Source organism: Xiphias gladius, chromosome 22 (assembly GCF_016859285.1).
Source record: "Xiphias gladius isolate SHS-SW01 ecotype Sanya breed wild chromosome 22, ASM1685928v1, whole genome shotgun sequence".
Lineage (NCBI taxonomy): Eukaryota > Metazoa > Chordata > Actinopteri > Istiophoriformes > Xiphiidae > Xiphias > Xiphias gladius.
In genome coordinates, this window is record NC_053421.1 from 24,873,005 (window position 1) to 24,894,116 (window position 21,112).

The 21,112-nt window shown below is 42.1% G+C and overlaps 1 protein-coding gene across 2 annotated transcripts in view; it reads right to left on the reverse strand.

Annotated features, from left to right (window-relative positions):
• Positions 1-21,112, reverse strand: part of LOC120784209 (raftlin-like) — a 97,120-nt gene that overhangs the window by 72,624 nt on the left and 3,384 nt on the right. For both annotated transcript variants that reach the window (XM_040117798.1, XM_040117796.1), the window contains exon 2: positions 12,410-12,593. In XM_040117798.1, the coding sequence (XP_039973732.1) occupies positions 12,410-12,557 (148 nt within the window). In that variant the 5' untranslated portion in view covers positions 12,558-12,593. The remainder of the gene's footprint in view (positions 1-12,409; positions 12,594-21,112) is intronic.

Consider the following 21,112-nt stretch of genomic DNA (forward strand, 5'->3'; position numbering starts at 1 on the left):
GACATCAAAATTTACTGCTGGATACGTTGTGATCTAGATTCAAGGAAAACATCTGGGAACTTGTACATGTGATAGCTCACATGTAACACTCCCCCTCTTCCCCGACATCTAACCCAGACTTTTCCTACATGGGGTGGTAGCTATACCTAAAATCCTCTCTGTGCTTGTGATGCTTAATTGTTGAGCGTGTGGACAATAAAAACTGAAAAAAGGGTATTTGGTACGGTAAAAATGCCCGAGGTAGTTCATACATTAATGAACTCAGAAATAAGTGTGTGTTTAATTCCTGTGTATTTTATTTCCATCAAGTTGTCAAATATGTTTGCAGGGAAAAAAAACTACTATTCGCTGTCTTTTGATGAGAAAGCTCCAGAGTTGTATGCTGTCGATACTACGTTGGCAGCGGCAAAAGCGATTGCCAATCCCACACAAACCATAGCACCAACAAAAAAAAATAAAACACCAATAATGGAAAAGCCTCAGCAATCAAAGTGCAGCAGATGAACTGCTTGGGGACAGAGTGCAGAGTGTTTACTAGTCAATGAACATAGGTCAATGAAACTCCGCCCGAAAAGGGCAAAAAAATGCCACTGCACATCAGATCAAAGGCTCCCACAAACCTCAGTATAACACTAAACATGTTTCTCTTTTTAAAGGCTCCACCAACCATTAGCCAGTCTGTTCCACACTTACAAGATGAGGAGTCAGCCTAAAAATAACAACAAAGTGTGAAATCGTTCCAGGCTTGCAAATTGCTCTTGACTGTGAAACTGTTCAAGGGGCTCTGGTGACCTGTTTGTTGCAGAGCACAGCAGTTTAAAGTCGGTATCTGGACCTGTTCTGCCTGGAGCCTCTAAACACTCAATCCCAAGACTAAACTCAGGATTATCTTCTTTTGTTCCACATCTGCCAGCTTTCAGAATAGGGCTTGACTGTGAAATATCTAGTGTATCTCGGTTATTCGGGTTATGGCCCACCTCCACACCTAAGCCATCATTATCTTTGTTAGTGTTGTAATAACTCTGTGTTCGGCAGTGGAGGAGAGTGTGAGAGGTAGGGATCAGTTTGCACGGTCTAAGCAGAGACACACAGTGTATCGTGTTGATATGCCAACAATTAAGATAGCTGTTGCTTATTGCTACAAAATATCTACTATTAAAGCAGGTAGTTATAATGTAAATAGAGTTATTGTTCATGATGAGCTCTAGCAATTACAAAATCCTGTTTTGTCTTATGACACATTCTCTGTCCAGAAGTTTAATGCAAAAACAAATGCACCACCTGTGCCACAGTGTATTGAAATTGCAACTGAAACACAAAAAGGCAGAGGTTTGGGGTCCTTCCATCTGAAACCAAGCAATTTACATTGTGCTTTGTACAGAGATTAGGTCTTAACGTCACCTCAGCATAAATAAAGTCCGTGTAAAGTCAGCACCATAAGCTACAGGAACAAGTAAGGCTTTAGTAGTAAATCCAAACTGAACTGAGCCAGGGTGGGTTTCCCTGCTTTTGAATTCAGCTTTTCAGCTGTAAGAACAAGCTTGAATTGTTTAATCATGCTTTAACCTTCAAATGAAAGTCAAACTCCATTTGAAGTTCAAGCTGATTCGACTCTTTGAAGGTTAGCGTCTCTGTAAAGTCAGGTGACACCTGTTCTGTGCTAACCGTAGGACACAAGAGAAATTCAGTAAATTACGTATGACAATGGAATCTATTTGGCAAGTGTAGAAAAAAAACTCTATCACACTAGATGTGGATGACATCAATGGTTTAAACCAAAGTGGGAGACTGATTAACCAACATTTGCCAAACTTAGAGCCACGCCTCTAGCATGGCTAAAGTAAGTTCATTTCTGCCTCACATGCCAACAAAAAAATATATCATCCAATCTTAATTCAGATTTTGTGCTGGAGGAATATGGATGGATGGTTTTCGACAATTGAGAGCTTCACCGGGCTGCACTGGAGGGCCGTGGGGAACCAGAGACCGAGCGTATGCTAATAAAAACACTGCGCTAATCCATCACCCAGTCTCTTCAGAAGTAATTAAGTTAAATTATAGACACCCCCCACCACACCTGCACCTTAATCTCCCTCCAGATGGGGACCCCGCTGAGCAACAGGTGGCCTCTCTCTATACAAACATGCATCCCACCACTGTCACTTGAATCCTCGGGAACAATGGTGGACCCAAAGAGCCAGGCACCCGAGTGAAATATGAGACGGACGTGTAATTATGACAGAGTGAGTGTACATGTGCGATATCTGTTTCATAATTAACCACCTACTGTGCTTCCGTGACACCTGTCTCTGTCTTTTGTCTATGCTTATAACAGTAGAACAACAAAAGAGAAGCACACAAATGGCTGCGTCACATTTTCATAGCTCAGAAAGTTCAATTCATAATGCACGTGTGAAACAAAGCAAAAATGGAACCTGCAAATGGATGAACACTAGTTTGTAAAGCATACTTAGAACTCCCTCTCTCTCTATATATATATATATATATATATATATATATATATATATATATAATATACACTATGAGTTCCAGGGATTTAAAGGAGCATAATTAGAATTATTTTCTTTTCCTCTGAGATTTTCAAAGTTGTGCTTAGTGCAAGTTGCTGTAAACCATGGTGATTAGCATTTTTTTGTGGTAGGAAACATAACTTTTGGGTGCATGTGGACATAAAACCCAGATGAAAATTTGCAAAACCCATTTTTTTTCCTTTTTGAAATGCAGTTATCTTATGGTGAAAAATCTGTAAAAAATGACCTTAAATGTCCTTTTGGTACAACTGCATACAGGTGATCAGTGCATTTTAATTCAACAGCAGGTGATTGCTTCTGCACAGTGTGTTTACACGTATCATCATGCAGTATAAACTCTGACTAATCAGGGTGGTATCACCATTCGTCACAGGAGAACAGAGAATTATACATCCATGTTGCAGCTGGGGACGCTGAACTCTGATTGCTTCCCCCTCATCTCTCTTCCATGACTGCAAATTCATCAAGCTGACAAATTGCTCTCTGCAGCTCACGTGGGTCTAAGTGCAATCAAAGTGTAACGTGCGCATGCATCGACCCCAATCAGCACCCTATTTTTGAATGCCATCCCTTGATGTGATGGGTTGAAAACACAAACAGGTCTGAAGTGTCTCCATTCCCGTTTGACAACAGCTGCGGGCCATTTGTTAGTCCATGCTTGCGAGAATGAAATCGCAAGTAAAGTCTTCGAGTATACACAGCTAGCTGATGTATGACTCACAGTGTTGTCTAAAAGTGAAAGAGCCAAGTCAGCTTTGCTCAATAAACATTTTCCATTAATTTCTCACCCCATTTTTGGAATACACTGAAATAAAACAGCTGTGTTTTTCACTTATTGATGCCGTGAGTCCTGTGGGTCTCATCGGAGGGCTGATTCCTGAGGAAGAACGGTCTAGCAATGGGTGGTGTAGCAGAAGGAGGCACACTGCTTTTGCCTGTTCATTCTAATGAGAGGGAACTTCAAATATGCTTTTGAAAAGCGTCCAAGCTTCCACCTCCCCAACACGTCCGCTGAGAAGGGTTCAAACAACTTCAGAAAGTTTGAAAGTCTCAGCTGGAGCTGGTTAATAGGAGGAGGAATAGTTCTGGCACAAGGAGAAAGACAACTGTCTGCGAAAGGATAGTTTGGATATCTCTAAATGACTGTTTCATGGTCTCTGGTCTATGCATGAGAATCAACACTCGCAGAAACAGACTAAGCCAAGACATTAAAGGGAAAACAAGATCATTTAATAATAGAAGATGAGGATTCTGCTATTTCCAATCCATGCAAGAATCACTCATTGGCTCTACTTATCATTTGATGATCTGATGCCCCTTAATTACAGTTTTATTAAAATATGTGGTTGTCCTCACTGAGGGGGACAACCACAACATGCAAAGCTAATACCAAACATAAGCTGTGCTGTGTTATCTCCAGTCATAATGGAAAAGCTCCTGTGCAGGCCCTAAAACCTCATCTAAACAAACCTTTGTTTTGTTGTCATTGTTTATCACTTTAGAAAAATGAAGACTTTCATTTAACTTATAGATAACTGCTGCTGAAAAATGACACCTAATCTAACAAAATGATTGTTGGCAGCGATTTTAAAAAAAAGAAAAAAAAAAGGGAAACTATTAATGCCATAAGTCTTTTTTGTTTACAAAGCTGTTGTATTTTTTAGAACAAAAAGGTTCTGTTTTTTTGGTAAGTGCTTGAGTTCGGGTTAGCGACGTGTTTCCCAAAACGAAATTCATGAAAGAAAATGAACGCATTCATGGCGGCCTGCGAGGGCAGCTGTGGCTCAGGAGGTAGAGCGGGTCGTCCGCTAGCCGGATGGTCGGTGGTTCGATCCCCGGTTCCTTCACTCTGCATGTCCGAGTGTCCTTGGGCAAGATACTGAACCGAAAATTGCGTGTGTGTGCGTGTATGTATGTATGTATGTATAGAAAAGAGCGCTGTATGAATGTGTGTTCAGCACTTTGAGCAGTTGATAAGAAAAGTGGTTGAAAAGCGCTATATAAGTGCGGTCCATTTGCCATGACATTTTAAAACACATAGATATCTAACACCTTAATAAAAAATGTAGCTTATCCCAAGTGTGTGTAAGTTTATTTGGAAAGGACAAAGAGTTTAACAACAGGAGCAGTTTATAACTTTGAACAATGGGAGCAGAGAATTTCATTAAAAAGCTGGCAAATCATAGTTATTCACAGTATTCCCAGCAATTTTTCCTCTCAAGAAAAAGGCTGGAAATGCTGAGATTGTGCTTCGAAACTGTGCAAATACTCTCCGTTAAGATAAAACTCATAACTCAGATTTTGATGATTGTTTTCAGTTAAGCAGAGCGATCACAAGGTTCCTTTTTTAGCAGAGGAAAATGATCTAACCTTTTGGGTCATAAACTCATCTCACAAACCCTGAAGGAATGTCAAGTATACATTTCCCTCAAGCTAAACTCAAGCCTGTTTTATTGCACGGATTAATTATATTTTAGATACTTCAAGGTGTAAAAGTTTGTCTGCTAAGTAAAATCTGAGGTCTGATGTTTAACCCCAAAAACTTTTGTTTTGACAACATGCTGTAACCACCGCGCTTAGCAGGAAGTGAGGTCAAGGCTGAGGTCACTTCCTGCACATTCTGCTTGTGCAGCCTCACAGGCCTCTTAGGCGAGTGTCTAACAATAGCCGTGACTGTGTGAAAGATCCTCCATTTCTCTCCACACATAAATACATGTGTTCCTCTCTGGGAGGTGCTATCAGAGCCCGGCTGAAGGCCGGCGGAGGTGTTTTGTTAAATTTAGATTGTTTGCTCCTCGGCTGCGGAGACCCTGATTGCATTTCAACACAATCAATACTGGCATATTGGATCTGAGTGAGAGGGCAATAAGAGCCAATAAAGCTATGAGGGGGTGCTCAGGCGTATTGTCTGTCAGGCGGGCTGGAAAACAGCGGAGGTCACGTTAGAAGATGCAATAAGCAGACAGCCTGGATGAAACGCAGAGGTGTACAAACACACCTCAACACAAGATACACCAACACAGACCCAGACACGGAGGATCCGAGACTAAAAAGACATGTCACCCAACTACATGTGTACATACACTCAAACGAGCCATACACACCACACGCAGTCTCTATCTTGGTTTATATCTTTCGCCCCTCATTTCCTATCTCTTCAAGACACTCATGCTCACTTATTCATCTAATGACGCACGCAGGTTCCCCACCCACATGCAGAAAGCATATCTTAAAAAAAACCCCAGAGAGCCTCAGGATGTGTTACTTTGCCGAAGCACTGGGATGGGTGATAACAAGATCGTTTGTAAAGTGAAGTCGCGACTGGAATCTCAGACAATTCTATGTTAGCGTCCAAATTCCCCTGAAGATTTACCGAACTTTAAAGTGTCTCTCTGGGTCTTACTGGGGGTTTGTTTTTCCCTCCGACCCTCCGTCTAATATTCCTAACCTCTCATCTCACACAATAAGAATAAGCGTCCAGCTGAGAAACACTCGTTGTGCAGGCGTGAGCAACCTGAATCGAATCATGAGGAGACTATTTCTCTGAGCAAGGGAAAATTTTATTTGCTGCTGCACCATACACAGAGTTCAGTTTACTGCAATAACAAAGCCTTCAGACACAGGAAATAGTCTGCACAGAATACACAACATTACAAGGAAAGCTAATCTTAAACATACTGCTGAGCGAGAGGGAGGGAGGGAGAAAGAGGAAGGAACCGAGCAGAAATCTGCGTTTCCTGTTGCTGAAAACTTTGTCAGCAGATGCAGCTGGAGCTTGAAGCTTAACGAATCGAACCTGCTTAGCTCTGGCTCTGTCACATGCCTAAAATGCTGCTCTGACATCTTTGTCTCGGCAAACGATGGCGTGGCATTTTGCTGCCTGAGCGGCTCGAAACAAAGTAGCGCCCACTTAGTATGCCACTAACTGTGGATGGAGGCAGAAACAAGAAACAGCGACACGAGTCTGAATTTGTACTGTCAGCTCGGACGGCAGCTGATGCATATTTCATGCACATTTTCTGGAAGATTCCGCAATTTAGCAGTAATCACACCGAATACCTTCATCAGGAGTGCTCAGTGTGCAATGACAGGCCCCTTCCAAAGGAGGTCTGGATTGTTAAGTCGGTATTCTCAGACGCACATTTCCCATTCGGCTCACATCGCCATGCATCTAATTTACAATCATGTTATGATTTGAGCCGCGCAGCCACACCCTGGGCAGCGGGAATATAATGGGAATATAACGTAAAAACCGCATGACCGTGAATTCACAGTTCAATGTCATTCTCCCCTTCAATAACTGCGATTCAATTCCACCCCTCAAGCTGAGGAGCCAGGGGATAAATTCCAGCTCCCCCGCCATCCAGGGACTAATCTCCCCTCGGAAAGCCACTCCGGCGCATGGCGTTCGTGCTGACCTCTCCTGCAGCTCAGTCTTATATCTGAATGAAGTGAAGGGGGGGGGGTTGGCTGCTCCCGCGTGTCACTCACCTGCCGCCACTGCTACAGCTCATATTAACAAGGGGACTCGGGGCTCTGGGGGTTTTGCATATAAATGATGTGTCTAGTTACCAAGATGATATCAAGCGGTGTGTGTCTGTGCCTCTGTGTGCGTGCAGGCCTCGATTGTCTGCTCACCGGCTTTGATGTCAAGGGCGACAACTTTATATTTCCAGCATTTGCGACATTCCTACCGAGCAGATGCAACATACTGAGCGTGATTTCAATTGTTCATACCTGCTGACATTTTTGAACATTTTCGAAATCACATTTGGGGAAATAAAAGTCGGGCCCCACATCCCGGAATCTGTTGTGCTTGTGTTTACAATGAAATGGCTTCTTTCCACACCGTCTAACACACCAACAGTGAAGCGCATTCTCAGTTCCCTATGGGGTCATGATCTCAATATCGAACAGACTCTCCGTTTTGTTTTTCTGCAGCTCTATCAGAGATGAATGAATGGTAGCGGAGTGTCCGTGAAGCTGAGTGTATGCTCCAAAATGATACAGCAACATGAGGCAACAGCTCATTGGTGGGCTGATGTTTATATTTAGTGCAGGGGAGGTTTAATACCTATAGCTTTCCACTGATTTACTCTTCCTTTCATCACTGTTTCTGCAGTGCAATTTGTTATTTTTGTACGTTTGGTGGCTGGTTAGTAGCCTGCGGGGCTATTGTGGTGGCAGTTGCAGAGAGCTCTGATCTAACACTGTAGCAAGAAATTATTACAAACATTATTCACAGTGCAATGGTCAGAGTGAAGTGAACTCAACAACACGAGGGCATACTGTATTTCCCAAGAAGAGAGAGGTGAAGGGGAAGCAAAAGTTGGGCCTTAATTTTGTCCCAAGTTAAACATGCTGTTGCAGAACATGTTTCCTGCTGCTTCTGCTGCTTCTAGTACATTATTTTAGGCTTTTGCTCATTGTACGAAATTTTTCTTACGAAAGATAGTTGATAGTTCCTGAATTAGAGGTTATCAAAATAAAAAAATTCCTCTCACGGTCGCTTTTATTTTGCATGTGACAATTGTTTTGGATGCTGCAAACTGTCTTACAGGATCAATAAAACATGGAGGATTTTTTTGTGAAGTAATTCATTAATGTAATCATAATAAAATATGACATGACTGTTTCAGTTGCACGAGATAAGTTGTCACATGAAAATCTTCATTTTTCCTCATCTGGATCTCAAAACGTGATTTTAAAAAAAGGCAAAGATATCTGAGCTGGGAGTCAAGCAAACAAAATATAGCTACCAGCAAGATCTGAATTTGCATCTGACTTTAAAATCAATTTTAAAGTCCTTATACAATCACAATTCCTAGAGAATACAAGCAGCATGATCATTTTAGCGTGTAACATAAAAGTTAAAATGACACTGCGTTGAATATTGGCCACTGTGGTCACAAGTGGTACTTACAGGATACTGGCACATTGAATTTCCCCTTAATTTTCCTGGATTCTCTTGACTTGGTTACTTTAAATAGACCACAATTAGGTGAGCTGACAGAGAGAGAGAGTGACATGGGACCACAAACATGAAACAACAAACATCTGCTTAGTGACATGCTAAAACGTAGTGTAACAATAACACAAGTGGAGAAGGGCCATGTCGGCAGAATGACAGGCTAAATCTGTCTAAAGTTTGCTAACGTTAGCCACCATGGACTACTGTTCATATCAGACCAAGTAAGGCTGCAGCAAAAGGGTCGGTTTAATTGCTTAGGAATTCAACTTTTAATTTGTGAGAGGTAGATTGCGTTATTTATTCTTTCAAAAGTTACGTGGTCTTGTCTTTTTGACCACCAGTAGCACTACAGTGCAATGGTTTGATGAAGGGGTTCCCTTCTGTCTGTTTGTTCTGCATGTGCATGAAGAAGCAGGTGACACGATAAGCATTCCTGCTAACGGTTTTCACACTATTTCACTGACAGACAGGTGGCGGTAAAACGCCAAGAAAAGTAGCCATGTGCCAGCCAAAGGAAAGAAGGAAGAACATGGATGTAAACACAGTCAGCAAAGTCAGCTTCGCTAATGTTTTATAAGGAATGCATTAAGGAACAAGTAGAGCAGCTAGTTAATTTTCAAGTAACACAACGGACAATTTTTGTGAAAAGTAAAAAATGATCACTGATTTTTTTTTTTTTTTTTGCAACTCACACTTCAAGTATCTGTTTTTATGCGCACGCCCCACGGTTTTAGCGGAGACTATTTTCATATTCATAATCTTTGAATCTGTCGAAAGCGGCCAGCGCACGTGAAACATTACCTACACTTACATACCTGGTACAAGGTAATTACAGCCATGAGGAGGAGGCAGACCCTTTAACCCGAAAATCTGCTGACGCAGTGAAATGATTCAGCCACTGTGGATTCACTTTTCTCTTATGGGGAACAGGCAGAAACACGCAGGCCCACGCGCACGCACACACGCACACACACACACACACACACACACACACACACACACACACACACACACACACACACACACACACACACACACACACAGATTTTCAGAGATGAACAACAGAGAAACATAGACAGAGGCGTACTGACAGTGACAGAGAGACAGAGCGACAGGAAACTGATTACAGTAAGTACCAACCCCCACCATTACAGAACATACTTGAAGATAATAATGTGGCCACAAGCCAAAGACACACACACTAACAGTTCAACAAAAGGGAGGCACCCGTCCACCCAGCACCTCCCCACCATCCCCCTCACCCCCTCACCACCCCAGCCCGTACGAGAGAGGATGGAAAAGCCCGCCTGGCCCACAGACACCCACGTTCTCGGGCTCCTTCATCCATCCAGTGCAGTCAGCCTGACAAACTAATGGAGACTAATCAACTGTCAGGCTGAACACACCGCACACTACATCTCCTGGCTTCCCGTACCCCTCCCCCCACCCCACCACTCCCACCACCGCCACCAAACTCCCCTCCCAACATCATTTCAGCTATAACTGTCACGAGCAGAAATAGCAGAGTGATAGCTTTATATAGCTCCCTGACTCCTCCCTGGCCCGGAGCAAACACATACACAAACACACACAGAGTCTTCCCAGAGCACATTAGTTTCCCATTTGCTCACCTTCACCTTAATGACCTCCATTACATATTTAACCTTAATTTAATCCTAATTCTAAACCTAATCTTAAACTAACCCTGACCTTTACTCCAGTGCTGATGTGTGTCTTCTAAGCAGCTATCGGCTGCTTAGAGTCTAAAAGTGAGCAGATGACTTGGTACTCTACTTTGTAAATCAATATATTTGAAAGCTCCCTGCTCCTGGTAGAAGGATGGAGCTCAGTGTGTTTACAGGCAATCTAATATTTTGATTATAATCAGTGTAAGCATGGGAAAGGATTCTGCTTTTTGGGGCATTTGCAAAATGACTTTCCATAATAACTAACAGCATCAGGAGTATTTGTTGTTTTAAGAACAAGCAAACACTATCTTATTTACAAATTCAGCAGTTATGTGGTAATGTTATCATTGATCTGGAGTTGTGTCTCTGTCCACCTGATCCTTTTTGGTCTAATATTCATTTTCTTTTAGCTCTGTTTTTGGTCTCTACCAGCTTCTGAGAAAAATATCTGACTCTTTAGCTGCTGAATGCTCCACTATGTTCATATTCACTATGTTTGGCATTGAGCAGGTGGTGAGCAGTGAGTTTTCAGAGTTTTATCACTGGAAACAGCTGCCTGCTGTGGCTGAGAACAACGACATGGGAGCGGTGAGAGTGAACTAAAACAGTTAAGTTTTGTAGCAAACTGAAACTTGCCATAAAGCTCCATATCGAGTTGAGCTGCAGATCCAGGTGAAAATTCTTTGTAGGTTCATCTCTACCAGGGACATCTCTAACTTTGTCACATTTTTTCACAGTCTCTAGAATTATATTTTAAAAAGTAGCCACAATCTGCGCGATAAAGGATTATTGTTTGGTTTAACTTAAACTAACCTATCTTAACTCTACCCTATCCTAATTAAACGTGACCCACCCTAATCCTAGTCCAAACTCATTTTAACCTGATTTAACCTAACCAGATCTAAATTCTAAATCTCATCTAAAAAAAACCTTACCCTTTCGGCAAACTATGTATTGGAAAATTAGGTCGTTTTGCGTTTCGAACACAAAAGCAAAAACACACATGCATACTCCTCCGTACCCAGTAACGAGCAAACAAAAAAGCCCCCGAGCATATAGTTTAGCTCTTAGTCATTAGGTCTTTGCATCTCAGGAAGCAACGCCCACCTTTCATCTCATAAAGACCTCAGAATTAAGAGTGGGGTTCCTCTGTATGTGTGTGTGCATCTGTGGAGGGATGCTATCTTTGCAAAGGGAACTGATTCATTTCCATATTTTCATGCACAGCACATGGAGCTGCAGATTCTGTTTGACTGTCAGCAACATCTTCAAAGTCAACTGGTATTCTGCTCACCCGGCTGTTTCAGACCACAGAGCCAGTCAGGTCAGTCTCTGAAGCATACGGAAACTCCCTGAAACATAGGCCGGCGAGGACCAGTCTCTCTAACCAGCAGGGCGGCCTTTACTTTGCCTGCATCCCCTGCTGGCGGGTTGGACTTGGTACCATACATAATTGATGGCCGCCAGCAGGATATTTGGCCTGGATTGGCCTGGAAAATTCTATATCATTAGCACAATGTGAAAGCATGACTGACTAATTGCAGAAAATAAATTACAATGGCTGTTGCTATACAGGGAACGAGTGCTAATTAACACTCCATCAATACATGAAAATCCTGCTGAAAATTTTTCCATATTCCATATACATGAGTGATATATTTCCTCTGCATCTGAATCCGTTATGTTTTCCTACTGGGGATTTGCAGGTATAATGGCATTTTCAGAGGGGGAGCAGACAGATTAATCACACCGGAGGAAGCATTATTGCATAAAATACTACACACAGCATAGAGCTGTAGATTGCAATGCAGCTCAGGCCCTTGCAAACCTTGTGAGGCACATTGCTGCCTTATCATGCCGAAGTACGATGCAGCAAAATGGCAGGTGTGCCATATTGCTGCATCATAAAAACGGCATAGGTATATGAGGTATTCATACCATTTCAACTGTGAATGTGGAAGGGGAAGTAATTTAGATTTTTACGACCCCGCAGCACATGTGCAAAAGGGGGCTTTGGGGATTACTGATCAATAGCAAGAATTTCTAGGCCGAGATTTCTGGCTTGGGGTTTGTGACAGAAAGCTATAGGTGAAACAAGTTAGGTCTCTGTGCTCGCAGGCTCACAGTAAAAAACAGTGAAAGTGACTGATTTTTTTTGGCGCCGCTTTCAAAAAGATCAGTAGAAATCGATGACTTACCATCTTTGCCGATCAGAAAGTCGAGGTAGCGGTAGGTGTAGGCCACGCCCACCTTGGTCTCCACCTGTGGTCTCTTCAGGGTGGAGTAAATCTTCCCCGGACTGCTCTCCTCCGACGTCGGTTTCATCTTACGCAGCCCGCAGCCCATGGCTCCACAGTTTGTCAGTCACTCTGTGCACGGATCCTGTCAACCAGACAAAACAGACTGAGACAGTGTGTCATTGTCACTTTTGCGTCTCTGTGTGCGGCCTGTGAGTAAGTCGCAGGTTTTTGCTCTTTACATTTTTGCTGACCATTAGATTTAAAGTTTTTTAAATCATGTATAATTTGAAAATGGACAAAAAGTGTGTACATATTTCCACACACTAAGAATGTACATGTGTGCACACTTAATGTGTACAAATATAAATAAGGCCACAGAAATAATTATTATGTATATTGATTAATTAACATTGGTGAGGCATTAACTCATCATTTAATCTGTTACAATAGATCATATTTAAGAAACTGGCAATAAATCTTTTTTGTAAAATCCTAATCTGTGGAGAGTAACAGTGTCATATAAATGTTGTGAAATAAAAAGTATAATATTTACCTCTGAAGCAAGGAAGCATATTATTGAAATACTCAAATAAGTACAAGCACCTCAAAACTGTACTTATTTACTTTCCCCCACTGCGTATTTCTGATTGAGGGTCAGATTAACCCCCTCTATGACATACAGCAAACATACAGACATGTATATGTGATACATGTCTGTATGGCATGAAATATATGAAAGCAAACATTCACACACTCGGATATCGCAATTCCTCTGGGATTTCAGAGGGAAAACCAATAAAAAAGAACATGCTGGATAAGCGTATGTAAATAAATAAATAAACACGCCTAAATGAGCTTGATTTTTCACGGGTTCCCTCCCCCTGGTTCCCAGGGAGACCAAATTAAACGAGACAACCATAGAGGAAGATGAGGCCTTAAAGAGCCAGCGCTGTGGTCGTCACCTCACCCCCAAACGGTTTGTCACAGCATCGCTGCCTCTCTCCAGCTGCTGCGCCTGGGACCAGGTAACATCCTATTGTGTCCCACTGATTAAACTCAAGGATGGATGGATGAATGGATGGATGGATGGAAGGATGGATGGATGGATGGGGATGGATGGTGTCCTCCCCTCCCTTTCCACCTCGGCTGATGAGGAACCCTCTCTATTATGCTCCCTTCTAATTACAGAACGTTGGCCAGAGACGACGAAACTGAGCCAGCTGTCGCTTCGGAGGGGACAGGACAGGAAGTGAGGAGGGGCGGGTGGTTGGGATGTAGGAAGGAGTGAGAGGCAAAATAGGAAACGAGCAGACGGGCGCTCCATTAATGAGGTGAACGGCAAGAATGGAAAAGGTGAGAATCAATCAAGGGAGAAAGAGGAAATGGGGGTGGCCGGGTTGGAGGTTGTTCGTCGGAACAGGGGGGGTAGGGGGCAGCGGGTAATGCATGGCAAGTAGAGTCTGGAGAGAAAGCGAGCGTGCAATTAGAGTCCATTGAATAGAAAAGAGGTGATCAACATATGACGAGGGAGCAGGGAGAGAGAAAGAGTGAGAAATGAAACAGGAGAATCATTACGGTTCTTATGAAAGCCAGTATTTACAGTGGCACTTGCATGAATGTCTTTGTTGGGCTTTGGGCTTTGTGAATCTCAACATGCATCACAATCATATCTCTCCAAGCTTCCTAACAGCTCCCTGAAATGATCCGCAGGCTGATGGACTTCTGATTAATTACCAGAACCCACTGAGTCCTGCATGCTGCAAGCCTCTCAGTTTGTGGATTTAATGCTTCAGAATCCTTTTGGGTTTGTATGTGTTGAAGATGTGCTGAGGAGTAGTGTCTTTGCCTCTCAGCATGTGCCAAGCAGGACTGATATCTTGTTTTCATTTTCAAGAACAAAAAAGCTAAACACAATCTGCAGAAGCTGGCGTAGTCAGAATCCCTAAAAGCGTTTCAGTCCCCCCTTAAATTGTCACTCAGGACTGCATTGCACTGTGCTGCAGTTCACCACACAGCATCACAAATGGCTCTGGCATCAAAGAAAACAGGGTAAAAAAAGAAGCTTGAATATTTCCAAGTCTTGGATTTCCGTTGTTGCCACCAGTAACTTGTAAATAGCTTTTATCATTCCTCTCCCTACCCTGGAGAGAGTAGGAACAACAAGAGGGAAGGCGAGGCTCTGTCATGTAGTCTACAAGAGATGTAGAAGAGGTACTCAGAACAATAGGATGGGGGGGATTGAGGAAGGGGTGTGGAAGGAAAACAAAGTGGATGAGCAAAAAATGGAGGGGCTTGTATTTGCATAGCTCCTTGGGACCAGAGAGGAGGCGATGTGAGGCGAAGGTGAACAAGAGTATTTTTAGAGCTGTACTGACAGAGAAATTGTGCGATGTTTATGATTTTTTGAGTCACTGTTTCTTGCCTCGAACCTCTCCTCTGAGACGGGAGCTCTGGGAAGCCCCCACACGCCCCGCCTCAGCTCATCCATAGTTTTTTCTGAGATTGACAAGCAGGGAGTCAGGGATGCTTGACAGGGTAGACAGACGCTGGGTAGCTATGGAAAAAACAGGAAGGAGGGCCATTGATTTCTCTTTTGCTAAATTAGCAACGATCCTCTTGCCATTTTGTTCTATCTTTTGTCTCTTGCTAATGGCATTTTGAGGTTTTATTCGATAAGAGGTTTTATTCGATAAGATTCGCCCCTTGTAAGCCGGGATTGACATTCAGATGCTTTGTTGTAGCTGGTATGCACTTAGCTTTGGCTCTTGTGCCCAAAACATCCCACCGCACTTTGTATTGTGCTGAATGTGAATGACAACATCAGGGAGGTGCATGTCTTTCACCGCTATGTTTTGTATCTGTCACTCAACAACAGGTTTTCAGTCCAAGGTTTGCTCTGTTTTCTGCGCTCAAATAGATCACCGGGGTCATTGCCTGTTGCTCCTCCAGGGATCTGGCACATTAAATTTTAATCCCTCTGGGGCAGAAAAGCTGAAAAACACAATCCCTTGCATATTATTACCTCAGAAAGTTATTATGGGTACCATATCATTATCCATATCATAATCATTTAGAGCATATTTTTTCTGGCATCCTAAGTAGTTTAGGTCCAGTATTCGCTCTCCTTTTAGCTCTGCTGTTGCTTCCATCAACTCATGAGGGCTCTGATTTGGTCTGAGAAAAATATCTGGATCCTTAACTACCAAAGTTAGCCGCTAACCTTGTCTTTCTGTTGTTTGGTGTTCAGCCGGTAGTGGACAGTTGATTTATCAAAGCGTTTTGAGCAAAACTTTCAAGTCATAACACCAAAAAATTTAAGGAGACTAAAAAGCCTTGAAGACCTGCAGACTTGGACGATAATTCTGCGTGGGCTTGTCACTACAAACGACTTGCTTCACATTATGTAGCCATTCAAATCCTCTGTTCATGTAAAAATACTGACCAGTGGAGCTTTAAATTGTGCTGTTGTTCTAATGAGAAATTACAACTTTATAGTCATACAGTTTTCAGTCACGTATGGTGCATCAATGTGTTAGATGATCGTACAAATCCCCGCCTGCACTTGCATACATCACAGCATTGGCAGCAACGGATGAAGCACTGAATGATTTTCCTTAATGCCGTCTGACTGAGATCTTCCCCATTTTACAAGAGCATGTTACTAAGCTTTGATAGCTACGTTGCTGAGATCAAACCCAGCAGCATGGGAAGCTTCAGAGTGGATTAATGGAGAAAGACATTAATTAGGACACTGTGTTCTTGTGTTCTTCTCCCTTTTAAGCCTGTGCTCTTCCTCTCTCGCTCTCTCTCACACTTTATCTCCCTCACCCTCTTTGCCTTTTTGTGACTTTTGATCTTTTTAATCAGGCAAGTACAGCTGAGCACTGGGCTGCATTTGGTGGTGGGTGCTGCTGGTCCAGCATCATCCATAGTTTATTGTGAGGAGTACAGTCAAGGGCTCTCAAAGGCAGCGTGGTTAGAGAGACCATCACATGAATGAGTCGACGAGACCGACCTCACAGAGGAAAAACAACAGCAGTGGTTGCTGGTTGAAATGGTTCATTTGACCCATTCTTAAGCTTTTGACAAGCAACTTCCTGTGGTCATTTCCTCTTGAAAAAAAAAGCCAGAATTGGGCATTCTTTGAAATGGCATTTGTGCCAAGTTCAACAACAAAGTTGGATGTAGCATGACATGAGCAAAAAAAGGGAAGAAGTCACTGTGGATCAGTCGGTCTATGGTATAAAGTCTGTTACTTAAACACAGGAGACTTTGATTCACGTTCTGTTTCCTACCAAAAGCCGTCACTGGTTTCTTGTATGCAAGAAGACGATCTTTCTCTATGCTTAAACGTGATGCTTTCACATCTGTATTTTGGTTCTAGATTTGTTTCAGACTGAGGAAAAAAAATGAGACATTGTCCAGTTTTTGTTTGCCCAAATTAAGAGTTGTAAACATGGACATTTGTACCAGCTGTCATTCCGCATCATCAGTACTACATGGACCCACATGTGGAAATCAAAAATTCAATCAATGGAGACTAACTGCAAGTCATGCTGTACTTTCCTGACCCTTATTTGTTTACTTATATCATCTGATGAGCTCATGCAGAAATAACTGAATATGAGCACTCTTAGTGAAGACTACAACTGGACTTCATATATCATATTGTGTATATCTCATGATGAACACATTGAAATAGGAGAAGGACCCTTTCTTTATACACATATTGTAATGTAATATTATGGGAGGATAGTTACTGCTAGAACTGGCAAGTAGGACACACGCTCAGCCCACTTCTGGTTTAAATCATTTTTATTTGATGTATCAGGGAAAGTCCCCGCGCTCTTGCTGACAAGCGTAAGTGTTGCCATTGTCACCAAATTAGCTTGCATAAATATAGGCTATACGTCACTCATTGCCAACAGCCTAAAAGATCGCTTTTGTAACAACTCAGCAGATGGATTTAACACTAGTTCAGCATTTGAAATCATGTTAAAATCATGCAGAGAGAAACAGAGAAAAGAAACAATGGATGCCAAGGCAGGCTGTTAATGCTGATGAGTGATTAGACAGTCTTTTTAAAGAGGGACCTGCAGTGTGTAGCTACATGTACTGTACCATTTACAGGACCCTTTTATTCAAACTGTGTGCCTATAGGCTTGAAAGGTTACTTATGACTATATTCACAGCTACCTTACCAGTTAGCTTTTTACCTACTCTGTACCTGCCTACACATCATGACAACAGGCATAAAAAGCTCACCTAGCGAGCTTGCAGCAAACATAAGCTATGTGTTCAACAATATTTTGGGATACCTTGCTAAAAAAAATGACTTCTCGGACCAGAACAAGCATCCAAATGGACAGAGAAGACAGAGAGGATTTGGTTTATGCTGCACAAGTGGCTTAAAAAGTTTCTACTGATGCTTTAAAACTGTATTTCTTCTCTCCATGAAACTGGGTCGCATTTGGAATCCATTTTAACTGTTAGGAATCTGAGCTACGTCTCCCACAACACAGCAAACTACAAACTCTCTAGAGCCCCCATTTCAGCGCGCAAGGAGTTAAAAGTTTTCGATGAAGTATTCCTCTATGCTCTATGCGATAACAGTACCAACGCCCTAGAAAGATTGTCAGAGTTAACAACTGGAGCCTGTTGCACTTTTGATGGGGTTTTGCAATATAAGAGTGTCTACTGCCTGTTGCTGGCATATTATGATGGATTGAGAAACACTCGCAGAACAGTACCAAGATGATTTTTTTCAGTTTCTAATAAAACTAAATATAAAAAAAATAAAAATGCAGGCAATCTTTCTTTGCTGCACCAGAATTTCATGCTAGTGTTATGTCCATTACACTATCAATCTGAACAGGCAGTTGTTCAAGGGTCTAAGTTTTGTTGCATCCTCTAGAAATAAAGAGTTGAAGTGAAACCAGAACTTTTGGATTCTGTTCCCATTAACCCTAAGCCATTGCGGGTAAAACGGCACGGCTCGACAGATGTAGCAAGTCAATGGGCAAGTGAAGGGGTCGTGGTAAGTTCAAACATGTCTGTAATAACAGCAGCACAGAGATGACTGAACAGTGTAGATGTTTTTAGACAGCATAGATCACAGCTAAGAAGTTGGAAAAATTACTTTAGAGGAGAGCATTGGTTATTTTTATGGATATGGACAAAACCAAGTACCCATGCTGCCGTACTGTTAAATTTTGATTGGAGCTGTAGTTTTTTTCTGTGCTCACAAAGTAATTCTTGTTTAACTTTGTTAAAATCACCTATAGAATGTGTTGTGTCTTAGAACGTGGACAGTACACCCCGGGTACACAGAAAAACAGATGAAAGAAATGCTGAATGAAAGATGCACAGAGGCTAACCCAGTTCCCTATTGGTGACAGTCAATAATTAAAAAATTTAATCAATAATTTACTGTAAAAAGGTAACAAACAAAGCTTTAAGTGTTATGAGCCCATGCATTACAATATGAGTGGACCCTGAAACGTTTCTACACTGAAATTGCAATGAAAAAGCTAAAATATTGGAGATGCGTATCTCCTCATTTAAACCCCTATGCACTCCCAACAAGGAGGCCATGTGTGCCAAAGGTGGAATTGCTTTTTCAACTCAATGAATTTGTTATATTTGCTTTGAATGCCCAAAGATGATACATAATGGCAAGTTTGCAAGAGAAAAAAAAAAGGAAGATGAGAGGTGATGAGTGAGGCAGAGAGTACAGGTAAGTAAACAATAGTATCTGTCTGAGATTCTCCACCTTTTAAAGGCTCTGGTTTGCTCCACGGCTCACTACGACCTCGGCTAACCTTATCTCCGTACAGTCTCAAGGCCCGGTTACAGTCCGTCCCACACACACACACACACACACTCATTGAGGGAGCTATTGCCATGGGAACCAACTCCTCAATGACGATTCCCTTCTCAGGAGAATAATAGGCATCAATCTTTCTCAACCTCTCTCCCTTTCATTGTCTGTTTCGCTCTCTTTCTTCTCTTTTTCTGGTCAGTATAAGCTTCCACCCCTCTCCATCGTTCCTCTCCTCCTCTTCCCCATTCTCCATGTGCCGGGGCAAACGCTCCTTTCCTCCTGTTCCCCTCCTCTCCTCTCTGCATGTCTTTGACAGTCATGAGTTTGACTTGTTATGCATAATCTATCCGGGCCGGGATTTGTACAGTTCTCACAAAAGCAAAACATTGTCCCAACCCAACCTGCACAAAGACTATGTCGGTCGTTTTTTAGAAACACAGGTAAAGAGGGATTATTTGTCATTTCAGGAACGAAGGACAGAAAAATACTCGGTTAAAAATAGAAAATTCTTTGGTTGCCCCCCTCGCTTTTTTTTCTCTAAAATGCAGAGGGGTTTGAAGAGATTTCCCGTGAGTGACTCATTGCTTTTCTGTGAACTTGCTCCAGGCAGGTCATTCTTTATTAAAGCCAGCTGAAGCCAAGTTCTTAGGTTTTCAGACACCCTATTGACATGTCCATGTTGAACATTACCCAATCAATACCACTGCAATTTTCTTGACCCCCCATTACAACAGGAGTCAATTTGCCTTATAGAAATATCAAGGGGGATGTTTTTCTTTTCTTTGGTTTGAGGCAAAACTACTAAACAACTGGCTGAATATTGGCTCTTGTGTTTTCTGTCTCGCCTGGAGGATTCATAATATGCCGTTTTAGGTCTAGGGCAACGCCAGAGGCCTGAATAACTTAGTATCTTCAAAAGCATGATCACTGTCACCTCGCAGTGGAGTGAGGGAAGAGAATCTTTGCCTGAGATCTTGTAACCAAACACTTCTGAGGGGAAAGATGTGAGACTTACAGCAGAGGCTGTCATGAGAACTGCAAACCTCACACCTTATCTTCCAACTCGTCATTCAGCCATGTTTGCTGCCCAAGGTTTATATTAATGCCAGTAAGGGTGCCAAATCTGATTTCGGTTCAACGCCATGACACCAGAGTTCGTATCCAAAATGCACTAAACCGTTACAAAAGAAATACCTGCATCTGTGAAATATGGACAACTCTGTCAACCAAAGATTAACACATTGTCATTATCTAACTTTTGTTCTTTCCTTGATTTTGAAAGGGTAGATCCTTCAAATGTACACCGATCAACCACAACATTAAAACCATATATATATATCAAACGAGCACGGAATGAAATAAGAGTAGAATAAAATCAATATGGTTTAAAAATAACTACCTTTCAATTAGATGTACCCTAAATTTTTGGAATATAAAGTAGTCTGTTTTTTTGTTGCTTCTGTCTGTGGGTGTTTATCTATACATACTGAGTGGAGGGGAGTACACATTTTGGTTTACACCAGCCCAACGCTTGCCAATTACCTTAATCAAATTTCACACCACACAGGGGGATTCACTGTGCGCGGATCAGATAGCAAACATAAGTTGATTAAAATACATGTTTGCTAAAAGACTGGAGTGAGAGAAAATCAACACAGGCTCAGAAAATCCACAAACTGATGATTGAACGAAAGGATTCAGAAAGTAAAAGAGTAACATCTGAAAAACATAGAATCACAGTGTCTGCTGCTGGAGAGTTTGTTGTAACAGACAGATTTGTGTGTTTCAATGCTGCGTGGACAAGAAAGTAATCTGGGACTGATGACAGAGGGCCTACT